Source organism: Poecile atricapillus, chromosome 11, assembly GCF_030490865.1.
Source record: "Poecile atricapillus isolate bPoeAtr1 chromosome 11, bPoeAtr1.hap1, whole genome shotgun sequence".
Classification (NCBI taxonomy): domain Eukaryota; kingdom Metazoa; phylum Chordata; class Aves; order Passeriformes; family Paridae; genus Poecile; species Poecile atricapillus.
Genome location: NC_081259.1, coordinates 6,631,632 through 6,646,980, shown reverse-complemented (window position 1 = coordinate 6,646,980; position 15,349 = coordinate 6,631,632). Strand labels below are relative to the sequence as shown.

General features: G+C 41.9%; 1 protein-coding gene across 12 annotated transcripts in view; it reads right to left on the bottom strand.

The window, feature by feature from the left end:
- Positions 1 to 15,349, bottom strand: part of AKAP13 (A-kinase anchoring protein 13) — a 207,328-nt gene that overhangs the window by 130,693 nt on the left and 61,286 nt on the right. For all 12 annotated transcript variants that reach the window (XM_058846593.1, XM_058846592.1, XM_058846596.1 and 9 more), the window contains one exon: positions 2,503 to 2,650. In XM_058846593.1, the coding sequence (XP_058702576.1) occupies positions 2,503 to 2,650 (148 nt within the window). The remainder of the gene's footprint in view (positions 1 to 2,502; positions 2,651 to 15,349) is intronic.

Below are 15,349 nucleotides of genomic sequence, written 5' to 3'. Positions count from 1 at the left end.
GCTAAAACATTCTGATTAATTTTGGCAGCAAATGTAGTGAAATAATTTGTCTTTTACACCTCCATACATCAAAAAACCTACTGAAAAAGTCAAGAAACATAAATTACAAATCTAGGCTTGCTTTTACTTCAACTTTAATAGAATTACAGTCACCCCTGTCATCCCAGTGGCTAGTGGACTTCATCAGAAGTCTCCTGGGGACCACATGAAATTTTGAGGACTTGGGGCAAGAATGAGGGGAGAGCCTTTGAGTCCAGAAGGGATGCAGAGGAGGATCAAGGAAGGCAGAGTCTCCTGAGGGAATCAGCCCTTCTGTAATCCCCTTGGGCTGCCCCTGAGGAGCTGCTGTGCTGGCAGGGATGTGCAACAGTCCTTGCATCACAGGAACAAATAAAAGATGCTGGGAGCTGGAAGTAAAGGGTGAGATTTTGGCTAAAAGCTGTTTGCAGGAGTTTTCTTGCAGAGCACTTGCTAAGTGCCCGGGGCTGGGTGTTTAAACAAGGGCTGGTCTCTCACACACTGCCTGTTGTTCATGGTTAATCCCTTCGAGGTCAAATAACACTCTGAGTAACCACAGCCATCACCAAGGCAACTGTGGAATATACAGAGTAAACACATGATTACAGATTCACTGTGTGTCCAGGAAGGAGGAGGAGGAGGAGGAAGAAGAGCTGCACTAAGTCACACTTCCACTGAAATCAGTGTAGTCAGTGCTGAAACAACACTGGACAAATGCAAGGGTGTCAGCAGAGGGTATGAAAAAAATTAGGCTTTTCCTATTTCTTGCTTTGCCTTTACCAAACAACCTCTTCACCACTGAAGTATTCTTTTCTTAGGTAGTCTCACCAAAATGTGGTATCAGCACAGATAAGGGTGTTATCCACATGGCTACTTTACATCTGAGATGTCACCTCTTCCTTACAGCCCTGGATAGTGCAGGAATGATACTACCTTTCTGAAAGGTCCCTTAAAACTCCATCTGAAACAAGCTGTATTCTGGGACAGCACCCATCCCAGTCTAGCTTCTAGAAGTCCCATCTTCACATGCCACAAGATCATGGTAAAAAAAAAAAAAAAAAATCCATTATTGCTTAAGGAACAATTGAGAGAAATTCCCTCTTTTCCTTTTGAATCATGAACGGTGTCAGATTTCCCACTAACAGTAAAAAAACGAGCTACAGGGAGCCCTCCCCAGTGACTCAGTTCTACCTGGGGCTGGCAGGACAGGCAGTGCCCAGAGCATCCCTCTGGTACCACCTGGCAGCAGCGGTGCTGCAAGGACAGCAGTGATGGGAAAGCATCGCTCCCAGTGCCCGGAAATCCCATCCAGCACGCTGCTTCCCACATGGGCTGAAGGGAACACTGAAGCTTTTCAGTTCCTTTCTTGGCGCAGCAGCCACGGCCTCGAGGGAGAGGTGAAGTCATTTCGAGCAGGGCTGGCAGAGCCCCACGCCCACCACACAAAAGCAGGGAAGGAGTCACCCCCTCTTGCTCTTCTGGGAGAAAATAAGCATTAATCTAATTGATTGCACGGGGCTCCAGTCATCAGTAGACATAAAAAGACTTCTCTTCCCAAGCCAACTGAGCAACATGAACAGCACAAAAAGAGGAGGAAATGAAAAAAACTGAGTGGCCAACTTTTAGCCACTCATTCCCAAGAGAAAAAGCTCCAAATTTTACTCCATGTGCATCTCTCACACAACAATACTTAGGAGGTAGGCAAAAAGACAAACCCAAGAAAAGCACTTGATGGCCTGTGTTACACTGTGTGTAGCGAAAATGTCAGGCGTTTTTCTCACACTGGTAGCAATGTGCTGCATAGCAACAAGTCAGAATGAAAGGTTAATGGTGAGGACTGCAGCCTGGAACACGCTCATTCCCACGGCCCTGAAGTCACCAAAGGGAAATGCCGCTTCGTTTTGTTTTGTTGGTGGCACAAAGGATAAAAACAGTGGTGGGATTTCATGTGGAAACCCACCTCATCCGAACCAGCCACAGAGAGATGGCACCAAGCAGCACATCACCTGTACTGCAGGAGCTCCAGAAATTCTGTGTGGGCTCTGAGCTGAACAGGATTTAGGAGAAAGGGCTGCATTTCACCAGGAAGACACAATGAACCTCACCCAGTCAAGCAGATGGTAAGCGTAGCTAAGACTTAGTGGGCTGTCCATCATTTGGGCAATAGCATCTGTAACCTTACAAATGTATCTTCCACCATCTTTCCTGCATTTAAAAGCTTTTTACTATGTGTATGTGTGACTGTGAGTTTTCTACAACAGCATCTCATAGCTGCATATTAAATAACTGTAATCTCAAAAAAAAAAATCGAGAAAGAGGTCTTTAAAAGGCAAAAGCAGTCATCCAAACCACATGTTCCACTCCTTGTGAGCGTGTAAATGAGGAAAAAGACAACAAAGAAAACAGCATTACATTCCAGTCCACTTGTAGTAACCAAACTTCACAGACCGATACACTGATATGCAAAGAAAGGCAATTGTTTACCAGGAGAAATTGTCTCCAGACTCCCAGGATTAATCTTTCTCGTGCTTGTGCAGTGTTGGACAGTTGATCCAGTGAAGACCAAGTAAAAAACTACATCATCTTCAACTTTATCTTCCTCAGTCAGCTGCACTGTAATAACAGAGTCACCCTAGGGAAAAAAACAAGAAACAAGGTTACATTTACATGACCAAGAACTGCATCATCTAAAATAAAACTACTCTTCCTACAAGATTCACACTCTACATTCATTCACTCCTTTCAAAGGATTCAGATATGCAAGTCAACCGTAGTAACAAAGCCAGCCAACATTTAGGAAATATGCTGAACATTTCTCTAGGAAGAGACATGTGGAAATCTCCAGAGTATATTCAAAATAACAGTATAGTGAAATCACACCAAATCTGACAAAGACTTGTACATCCCACACAAAGGTTTTTGTACTCACACACACACAGATATATATATATACAGATAGAGATAGAGAGAGAGAGAGAGAGAGGGAGAGAGACATATCCCATCATATACAGATAGGTAAAACTCCAGAAATGAGATAGTGGCCTAACATTCTACATTCAGAAATTTGAAAAAAAACCCTAATTCTTGCTTGAATGCTCACAATTTCCCTGTCCAAGCTAGCACTGCAACCATAGATCCAACTTGATCACTGAACACACCTCTCATCCACAATGCATAAATGCACAAAGATACCTAAGTTTCATATCCACTGAGATTTTTTTTCCACTTCCCTTACAAAGAAACAGTAACTGTGGTGGTACAGATAGCTCTTCTCTCTCATCCATAAGCTCATGCCTTGGTGAAAAGCTCTGTGTGTTAGCAAATACTGCAGTTCTTCAAGCCTCGAGGGGAAAAAAACCTCTCATGATGTTGGTTAAACTCTCCTGCTTAGTATTATGGAGGGTTTACTTCAGCTCCTCAGCATATTTTATCATTTAGCTCATCTTTGCTCTCAGGAAAAATTATATTAAAAAAAGGTGCACACAGTTACCACAGTTAACCCAGCAAAGGGTACAGTAAATACACCTGAAATTCCCACATCTGCACAGGAGAGAATGGGGGCAATATGAACCAATTTCAGTACCCCATGGGGAAGGGAAAGCAGGGAAAGAGGATGGCTTATAGTTACTGCAGAACTAAATGACCCATTTTCATCTGAAAAAATCCTAAAGATTCATTTAGGCAGGAAAAGACCTCCAAGACCATCAGGTCCATCCGTTACCCCAGCACTGTCAAGCCATCACTAAACCATGTCCCCAAGTGCCACATCTACACAGCTTTTAAATGCCTCTGGGGTCTCCCCATACTTCGTTTATTAGCCTGAAAAATTTATATAAACTACAAGACACAGAGAACAACAGTCTGTGATGTGACCTCCTGTCCCTTTTCTATCAAGATCAGAACCAGGTGGATGCCCCAGTTTTACACAGCAGCTGTGGCTGCCAGCTCTCTGCCACCACCCCACCGAGCATATGCTTACAGCTGCAAATCTGGAAAACATATTTTTATTATTATTGTTATTGCAGATTATGTAATTCTGATTTGCATATTCAAGAGAATACACATGTCATTTCCTTTAAAACCTCCCCCTGAAGATCACTGAGTTCATCCCTTCTCTTTGTCAAGTACAAGTATTGTAGAAAATTCCCAGACTTCCAGGCCCTCCCGTACATCCGTCCCGTGTTAGCATCGCTTCCCACGCTCTGCCTCCTCACGTCTCCCTCTTCTCCTTTTACGTTTCCTCCTCCAAGTTTATGTCCAGTTCTCCCCTGATCCAGCCCATCTGGCACCTCTTGCCAGGGGCAGGACTGCACCTTGTTTTATACAAACAAGATTTTGCAGGGCAAGTACATGGCCAGCCATTGGTCTTGAAGTCAAATATGTGGGTCAGTGCTGTAACACAGGAAAGAAAACCATAAATTCAAAAAAAACCACACAACCTAATGGAGCAGTGAGTGTATTTTGCATTTTCAGAGAATGCAGAGTTACAAATGTAAATTTTACGAAGGTCTCACGCAATAGTATCAGAGCAGACTTCCAGCTGGGGAGGAAGGAACCATGTAGCAAAAGTCTATCTTGTATAGAGTCAGTGTTTAAATAAAAACAGGTGCAAAAAGAAATAAATCAAGCTTTAAATTCAAGCATGACCAGTTCACATGCTGAGTTGAAAACTAAATATTCCATTTCAAGCAAATGGATCCAGATTTGAGCTGATGTTCAAAAATAACAAAAGCTTGAGTTTTAACCTACAAACCCTTTGTGCTTTGTTTTTTATATCTGTCTTTGTTCAAACCGTTTCTCCCTTAAGGCATGAACATACAAAGTACTTAAACAGATTTAAAATGCAGGTGACACTTCAGAACACTCACCAACAACACTGAGTGTTTCATCTGTTAAGAGATTTTTCTTTTATTTAACTCCAAAATCAAGTACAGCAAGTCTAATTTTTGTGAAATCAAAGCAAATTGACATAGAGTTTTTGTGAGAAGACACCTGTCCTTCCATTCAACTATTCACAATTCTGGGAAAAGCAATTTAATTTGCATCAATATTGCAAATGACAATTTGTGTATTTAGTTATTTACAGAAAAAATAGTAAATACATGTAAGAAACCTCAACACCAGAGGTTCCTCCTAACCTGAAATCTAAGCTGGAATTTAAACATATAGCTGAACTTATTTAGATACCTGACCTAATTTTGAAGGTATAAGGTGGTCAGACCAGCAACCTCGAGCACATCTTTCCAACCAACTTGTTCTTTAGATTTTCATTCAGTTCATTTATTGTTTAAGTCATGGGAGAGTACACATTATCATCAACTGGTATCAAGAACCATTTATTTAAAAGGTTCTTCAGCTGTGTCTAAGCAGCACTTCATGGTGGGAGGGTCTCCACCACCCTCCTCCCATCTCTTCTGGAGGATCCTTCAGCAAACACTGTGGAACACTGAGCATCTTATTTATTGGATCTTTTATTTTAATTTTAAAATTATCTCCAAATATCTTTGCTAAGACTGGTAATGTGCCCTTTAATTGCTGTGCATTTCAGTTTACTTACAGGTGTCACCTGAGCTAACTCAGTCACTGTGCCTGGTACAGGTCACTGTGCTGATGTGATCTCAGAAGCAAAACACCTTCCCTTCTTCAACACACCTCCCAGTTACTGACAATTTCATTGTTCACTGCCAATTTTAATTTGATTTTTAAGTTATTCAAACAATGTATTTATTTGGAAAGGAAATAACGCACAGAACAAACCCTCTCTTTCCAAGATTTTTGGAGCTAAAGAAAATCAGTTACAAATGCAGCTAAATTCCTGCAACCCACATAGAAGACTTTCCAACAGCCCTATTGCATTCAGCCTCCAAAAACATTTTAATTGAAGTATGTTTACCTTTATTCACTTAATATTGTCCAAAAAATGTCATCTGTTCAGTATCACTGCCACACAAGGTGGTTATTATAACCCTTCTTTCATCCCAAATGGCTAGAAATGGGAGGCCAGCCTGCCAATATCCCTTTGGTGAAAGTACAGACAGATCAAAGCCATTCTCTGGAATGCTCCAACAAATAAGAATAATTTAATTTCAAAACTAGTTTGGATCGACTAATATTTACTTGGCTTAAAGCCCATTGGAAATGAAAACATTCCATCTTGGTCCATTCATGGAAGAGGCCACCCCGTCCCTTGTTTGGATCTGAAAAATCCCTGGTCTCAGATGTAACAGGATGTAAAGAAGGTGCATGGGGCTCTTTCCTCTACACATATTCCCTTTCCCAAACCAAAGGGAGAATGCTGCTCTGTCTCACCACGGGACAGGTACGCTGCAAAAGCCAAGCCTCACCTTGAGCTTCAAACTGGAGAACACAGAAAGGGATTTAAGAGTGGCCCCTCTCTGAAGTTATGGCTTAGTTAAGGCAGCAGAAATACAATTATCTTTAAAAAGACCCAAATGCCATCATTAAAACTAAACCCCAAAACTATCTAGACAAGGCACCTGTTTGTCAGGACAATTTGCTGGCATAAGAACAACTCCACCTTTTTAGGCAGCAGTTTTTCCAGCACTGCAGTTAAATGTGTGTGGAATGTGTATAGGCAAGGCACAAACAATTCCAAGTAAGCCTGTTAAAATGGACTATTTACCATCAAAGGCTTTTTTGTTTTAATAGATGACCTTAGCAATATTTGGAAGTGGCAATAAAGTGAGCAAAATCTTTAAGCTTAAAAGAATTAGGATCACTTATCACCTCAAAAATACTAACCACCTTCCAAAAATAAATAATTGTTGTAAGCATATAAAGACATCTTTCTTTTTCACTTCAAGCTCTGGAAATCTGTCTGGTTTGGGGGAATTTGTCATCATTTGGGACCATGAAAACAGCCCTGGCAAATGCAAAATTCCAGGCTTCATGATGAAAACCATGAGTTTAGTTGGCAGTAGGGAAGATTCCCTGAGGGATATCAGCTCTACCAGAAACAGGTACTCTTGTCAACAAGGGACTGAAAAATGGAAAAAAAATATTCTTAACATGCTAGCTAACAAATTTTAACATCTCTAAAAATAAACAAGAGAAGGGGAAAAAAAAGACAAAAAAAAAAACCAAGCTGTATTTTTGTAGCTGAAGCATTTGATTTCTAAGCTGGTTTTTCCCCCCATGGTTCATACTGGGAATTTTAAAGAATGTTGCTTAAGCCACTAACCACCTACTCTGACCTCCACACACAGAATCTAAAAATACTTATGAAAATTAAGTGTGCATTAGACAGCAATACTGCAGCACTCAAGTGTTACTTAACATTCTGCTGTTAATGAGAAAACACCAACAACCAGTAATCATTAATTTGTTCTACACAGAAAAGCAAAATGCAAAAATTGCTGCTGGCCATTGACAGCAAACTGTGGCTGTTTCCTCATGCAGCAAAAACCTGCTGAATGACAAGTCCATGGGTTAAATGGGTTGGAGATTCACACAAAGGAAAGAAAGCTTTTCTCCCAAGGTGTTTCCTTCTAAGAGTTGTGGATTTTGGGGCTATGATGCTTTACTAAAGAGGCTGGATTAGATGAGTATCTGTACAACTGCCATTGGAACAAGTTTTGTTTTGTTTCCGCTACTCATAAGATGAATCAGGCCCTTGTTGAGTCACCGCTTTATTGCATTTTTGCTTCTTCCCCTCTGGGAAGCCCTAAACAGCTCCCAGGAGAGCTTCACTGTACCCAGCACAGCACCAAGTCACAGCTGTGGTTTCGTCCTCCTCCTCTTTCACTTCAGGCTCCTTGGTACCTTTATTTATTAATTTTTAGATGGAGTTGGACTTGCTCTTACCCCTGCTAGTGCTTGACACAGAGTACGCAGGCTCGGGCTGTAATTCCAGCACGAGGCAAGTCCTTTCACATCCCTGTGCTTTGAATTTCCCCATCAATGAAATGGGAATCGTGGTCTAAACACACTGAGTACTTTTCATCCAAATGGCTTTTAAAGGAACAGCTGGCTTTTCAATCACATGACGTTTTCTTTGGAAAGGGCGCAGCACTGACAATAATTAAGCTAGACAAAATCAAAGGGAAAGTTGAGACAACTCCACCTCAAACTGAGAACTGCAGAGGAGTCTGAAAGCAGCTGGAGCACGGAAAAGGCAATTGCAAGGCACTTTTATAAAATGTAACAGAAATCATCAAATAAGAAAAAAGTACAATATAACTGCTCAGATGCTCGATGATCCATTATCATCTACCTCTGTCAGTACACAACAAGATCAGCAGCTAAACTTTTGCTCCCAGACAGTTCCCACATCTCAGCTGAGTACTCTGGAAGATCCCTCCCATCTAAGGTTACTTGGGTTGGTGCAAACTTGTGCTTAAACCCCTGGAGAATGACATCTGGAAAGGACACATGGACATCTCTATACAGAACAAAACCATGCACAGCCACACAGGTTCCTGAAAAAGGAAATCGGGGTTTGGGCAACAATTTTTATAGCAAACATGACAGTGCTCTCATCTCCTGGAATAACCCTTTTGATTGAGAAAGGCTTAGATCCCAGTTTTTCCAGGTCTGAGTAAGTGTTCCAGCCAGTCAGCTGTGACACAGCACTATTACTGCTGGCTCCAAAAACCACAGGATGCTCTTCTTCCATGGCAAGAAAATAACCTACATCCAGCATACTCTTCCAGGCTGCTATTCCCAGGTTAACAGATGAACAGCTCACATTGGAGGGGCAGAATCTGGGGATGGGTCCTACCCCTAAAACTCCAGCTGAGACCCCTTCCCCTCTGTCCTGGCATGGGGCAATTTGGCAGTGGATCTCAATGCCTCAGCCTGGAACATCCATCCCCTTTTCCAGATGTGGCCATTTATCCTGCAAGCTCCCAGCACATGGATAGAAAATGAAGGGACCACGGGAGGAGGTCAGAGGTATCTGTTACAGTGAGATAACAGCAATCATTACAGACATCCTCAATTTCACCACGATGGATTGACTCAGAGGAGCACTTAGTGGAGAAAAAAAAAGCAACCAAAAAAACCCCAAAAAGTCACATCAAACACAGCTCATTCTGCAGAACTCCAGGCCCCAGGAACAAAGGTAGGGCTGTGAAATCTGTCTGAACATGAGCAGCTCTAGAAATCCCTCCTCGCCTGGAGATATCCCCCATGATAAAGGCAGTGACCTGGGTCAGGAACGAGGAGAAAGATGGATGTCGTTGGGGTGGAGTGTTGCAACCTCCTGCAGATAAAACCTTCAGGGAAAGACTCCAGAAATAAATAGAATGGCAATCTGCCAAGTTTTGGGGCAGATTGTGTCCTTTTTCCTAGTCAATGACTTCAAACTCCTTGATCTTAATGCATGAAGCAATTTTCCTAATATAAAAAAAAAACCAAAACACCCACACAAAAGAAGACAACAAGAATGACTCCTGTGGTTTAAATAAAATAAATAAATTTTAAAAATAAAAATCGATCTCCAGACCTAACACCTTCTTTCCTTTTAAAATTAACAGCAGTGCTATTATTTCTACCAGAGAAAGGTTTCAGGTTAACAGCACAGATACTGAGCACCTCTGTGATGAGAAAGCCAGATTTGGCAAAGCACCATCTCTTTCTTTGGAAAATACCATCACAGACCATTCTGTCCTGCCCGCAAGCCACCAAAAGAGCAGAATGATGGGACACATTTTTCTGCCAGCCCACAGAGCAAATCAAGGTGATACCTTCCATATTTCATTAGCACTGCACTCAGCCAAGTGATCTCCTCTTCCAATAATACCCGCAAAGCCATGACTTCAAACACTGACATACAGACAAAATAACTTTCTACCCTCCATCACTTTCTTACCTCAAAAGTGAAAGAGAATTTGGTCCAAAAATAAGATTAGCTTAGCACATTGATGGATAAAATGTTGACACAAGTGTAGAGTAAAAAGACCATTTATTCAAGACTCTTCGGGTAAAAAAGAATTTGTGGGAAAACAAGGATATTTACGATAAACAGCCCTGAGCTGTTACCTCCAGGTCCAAGCTGGCTCTCATGGACCCATCCTGAGTGCAACCTGTGCTAAAAAATATGCCATGGATGCTCTCAACTTGCCTGTCTGCAGAGCCAACACTGTTAGGGATGATTTATTAACACCTTCTCACAGCCACAACCACAGCCCAAGCCAGTCCAGGTGTTTAATCCTGCAGCAGGATTTGTTTTCAAAGAGATAAAAGGTTTGAGGAGTGCAAGGGGTGGATCTCCTATTCTGAACCAGTGCAAGCAGCACAACCTCCTGTGCAAAGGGGTATGCTTCAAGAAATCCATTATTAGTGGCCCACATCCTTTGACAGAGCATGTCTCTGTCAGCCTCCAAATCAATCACCTCCAAGATGAGTCTTTATTGAGTGTCAAGATGCTGTTATAACTATTACACACATATTAATCCATGCAGCTCAAAGGAGATCTCTAAAGCCAGCAGAAATCCATCAAAGTAGCAGGACCTTGTTAAGTGCTGAAAGAGACACATGATTTATCTTCATGCAGAGATCTTCCTGACATGGCACTCTGCTGCCCAGAGCCAGGCAGGCTATTAGCTTGGGCTGTTAATAGCTAATTTAGCTGTACCAGTGCCTTAGCACGGGGCTCCACGTGCTCTGCAGCACTCACTCAGAGCATTCATGGTGCATCAGCTCGGTGCCAGCCTGTGCTGTACACAGACAGCCCTTGCAAAACCAAACAGCCAAGGTCATTTCTAAACATCTTTAGCATACACAAAAAACATGGTAAAATTAACAGAAAAATTAGCAACAAAATCAAACTTAAGGAGAAAAACAGAAAGGATAAAAAGAGTGCCATTCACCCTTTTGTACTAAATGTAAACACCCAGGGAAAAACAGTGATGGGAACTTTATTATTTATTATTATTTATTATTTAGGTGAATTTGGCAGTAAACAGAATAACAGTTTAATTTTCCTTTATTCAGGCAGTTCAGTGTTAGCCAGGCTATCCACTTAAAGAATTGTGCAGTTTCTGGCCTGAATAAGCAAGTAGTGACAGTAACCCCAAGCTCCTTCCACCACAAGTCCTGTACAGCTCTGGTACAGAGGAGGAGGAGGTGTGGAGGTACACAAAAGCAGTAACACATTGGGGTTAACATTTAAATTATCCAAGTCTCCATGTAACGTCACAGTGAACATGAAGACAAGACAAAAGAAAGGGGGAATTTTCTTTTTTTGCAGAATGTCCCCTCCAGTAACACTCAGTTTCTACAACAAGCATTGGTCTTACTTTTAGGCTTTTTTTTCTGAAATTCTGGAAACTACTTCAGTCAGTTCCTAGAAAAACACACCCAAATTGATGTGAATGTCTTGCTCTGGCCTCATCCTAAAGCCTCTTCTGGTCTTCATTACACTTACGAGAACCAAACCAGGTAATTTTATAACCAGCTGCTTGAGTGATTGATAGTATTTCCTACTAATTGCCCATCTAGCAATAACAACAAAATTGCAGTGCTTAGAAGCAATAGCAGGCAGTCTGAATGTGTGCAGTGACTAAGAGAAATCCAGCTACTCTCCTGGCACCAGAGATGGAGAGAGTCACAATTCCTGGAAGATAAAGTACATATGATGACATATTATTAGAAGCAATCTCCTACCACTGGAGTATTTTCACAAATAGCCTTGAGGTGTCTTAAAGAAACAAAACAAAAAAAAATCAGGTTTGAACACCAATACCCAAAAGCAGAAGAGAGCTGAAGGATGGCTTTTTCCTTGTACTTCAGCCTCCTCTACAGTACAGCAAAACCTTCAGAGAGACACAGCTCAGTGTGTTCCAGAGCACTCATTTTCCTGCCAGCTGCAAAATATCCTTGCCAGTCTTTAAATTTTTCACAGCTACAGTACTTGGAGCTACTGCAATGACTGAGGCACTTTTTGTAGTGACATTTTTGCCATTAGAGAACAGAAACCATTGCAATCATTACTTTACTGATGAAGTAAGCCGCACAACCACAACAGCAGACAGATGAAACTTTTGTAATGTTTAAAAGAAACACTTTGAAACATCAATACAAACACGGGCAGCCTTGAAAATGTGTCCTGCGACAGAACTGCCACTTGATGGCACTGCACAGCATCGAGCTGCAGTGTTCACAATTCTTTTATTTTCCACTTGAGCACAATATGGAATTACTTTATTGAGCCAGGTGGAGGAGGAGCACTTGCAGGGAGACCACATCCAACACAGCCTTTGGAAGCAATGGGAAGTACTGCAGGCAGAGTGCAGGGCGTTTGGGAGGCTGTGTGAAATATTTTGGTTTCATGAAATCAACATCTTCATGAGCACTGCTCTGACATCAGCTTTGCTCTCAGAACTGCCTCTAGCTGAACAAAATGACTGTCAGCATTTTGTTACAGGAAATACAGCAGGGACACGTATCCTGAGGAATGACATGGGAAATGTGTTTCTTCAGTCTAAAGGTAACATGAGAATACATCCCACAGTGGAAGAGTAGGTGAAGACAATTTTTGTTCTCTTAAACTCAAATGCAGATTTCCATTGTTTATTCCTTGTGAGAGGAGAGGAGGCAACACTGTCAGTGTTGCTGGGGATGTGACATCATCTCTTGTGTCTGTCCAGGTACTCCCAGCTCATCAGCTACCACAAGAAATAATGAATCCCAAACACAGAGCCCAAGAAGACATGCACATTATTTCACCCAATTCTAATATAACTCTGTGTGATAATATAAGGATTCCTTCTGCAGTTTCAGAAAACAGGAGGAAGCAATCTAACAGCTCCCCAAAAGCAGATCACTGTCTCTGCTTTCCCACCCTTACCAGCTGTACCAGCTCTGGCATCTTCTGCAAGTCATATTAAAGTTCACACGTAATGCTGCAAAGTAGTGGTGAGTTAAGGGCAGAATTTCAGAGAAGTGCTCCAGACTCCAAGCCAGACTGATTGTTTACCAGCACTTTCACACCCACAAAACAGGATCACAGAAGAAAAGTTCAAATAGATAATGAGAGGAGGAGGGCTTTGAACCCATATCCAGCACTTTGAGTATCAGACAATATGGAAGAAGGGTTGAGAAAAGGCTTCTGAGCTGCAATTTAAGCAACAGCTTCTCCTGGAGGAAGATGCTACTGATGGTCTGACAGCCTCACCTGACATCTCCAGGCAAAGCTGCTTTCAGCCAATGCACAAAAGTGACCATTTCACCAACAGCCGTATGCAAACATCACACAGATCTCATGAGCTACAGAATACCTCTCTTAAGAGGAGCAAGACAAGAAATCAGCCTCAGAATAATCAGACTGAGCAAAAGTCTGCACTGAGGTATGACAGAAGCCAGAAGCAGCAGGGAGCCTGCCAGGGGATGGTGCTGAGCTCAGCTGGCAGCTGCCAGACACCCATTTCCACAGAGGGGATGGCTTCTTGCATGATGCAGACCAGAGTTTGGGAAGTGGAGGATGAAAAGAGCCTAAATCAAAGATCTGAGTGACAAAAAACTTAAAAGATGAGGTCAAGCACAGTTTAGTGAGGAAAGTATTTTGCCTGGAGAATTAAAGCAGAGCCAGACAAGCTGCAATATACTCCACTCTAAAAAAAATCAGTTTGTTCAGGCGCCCCAGCTGACTTTCTTAAAACCAACCAAGCAGCAGGTTCTTCCACAAGCAATGCAAGCAAATATTTTATTTGTAAAAGGTGCTCAGAGGCCTCCACTCATTCATTACTCAAAGACATTTTGAAGGTGGGGCAGAAAACTAGTTTGTCATTAAGAAAAAAATCAAGTACCCAACAAATAAAAGACAAGAGGTTTATCAGATCCTCTCACCACAGAGGTGAACTAAACATCAAGGCTGGCTGTCCTCTCGCCTTAGGACCTTGAGAGAAACAAAGACAGGGTTTCTATATAGTGACTTTCATGAGAAATTCCCACATCAAAAGTATGTGTGGTATGTTCTACTTTTTCTGCTGGACTGACCTCAGATATTCAGTCATCTCAGTGGCCTTTGGCACCATAGATGCCACTAAGCAAACAAATTCTGCTTTAGTAGAAAAGTAACTTAACCACAGCTGCCAACCTCATGACAGCATCTCACTGTAGAACTATAAAGGTATTTCATTTTGTCCTTTTGTCCCCTTGGTAGAGATTTCTGAAGATCATTAATCGGAGAGAGTTCTGAAGAACATCAATCATATAGAACACAACAGAGCCCAAGTGACACCTGAGATGGTTTCAGCCATCCCAAGCCAGATGTGAGGCACACACAGGTACAACACCTCACTGCACTCAGGGACACGGGGAGCCACAGCACTTGGGACAGACACTGCTGCCACAAGCCTCAAAACTCTGCATGGTGAACTTTTTTCTTCAATTCTTTAATATTAATTCAGAAGGGGAGGGGTTTAAAACATGAACATCAGAGGGTATTAAAATTATTTTTCTCAGGAATACACAGAGCACTTCAGTAGGGCATCATTCTATATGAACATGTAAGTGGGGTGGGAGGGGGAATATTACAAGCATTATCCCTTTCTTCAATTTTAGATTAAAGCAGGACGAACTGGGAAATTTTCAGGAGTAGTTCATTCATTAACAAAGGAGGACCCACTGTACCCAAACCCCAGGTTATATTAAGAGAGGGTCAATGCATTCTTTCTGAGGCTTTTGAAGTTCATAATTCATTAAGCTGCATGACATTTTGCCTTGGGAGTGGGAGCTCTCATCTCTATCAAAAAGTCTCCTTGAGAAACTCTGCAGGTTACACAGCTCCTAAGTGGCAGTTTAGACAAGAGACTCCATCCACAGACCTGATTAAAGACCAAAGTCAATGGCAGCATTTTTATCAATTAAGTGTTTGCCCTCTCATGCAATCACCAGTTATGACACATTTGGGTTTGTCACTCCAAATAACGTGGGCACACCTTAGACAAACCATGCAGAGGAGGAGTGCTGTGATTTAAAACAAGTTTGTTCCTTTTAATCTAAAAAGAAAAAGGAAAAAAAGTTTGCAGCAATACATCATGCTTCTCCAGCTGCTAATCTTTTCCATTTCACACCCACTGATCATTATCACCATGAAAAAACATTCCCGTCTTAAAGGCAGATCTAAGGTTGTAACCTTGGCTGCAATCAAGAGTAGATGAGCTTAATGTTTCCCAATGCATTCCCTGCATGTCACCCCAGTGCTTTTCCAAAACATCCATACCCAAACACTGCTCTCAGGTCACTTTTCTAAAATCAAAGCCCCAAACCAACATTGATTTCAGAGATGTAGGAGATAGGACTGAGTTACAAAAATGATCAATAATTCTATAGAGACCCCACAGCCAGCAGAGGCTGAAATGAGAAG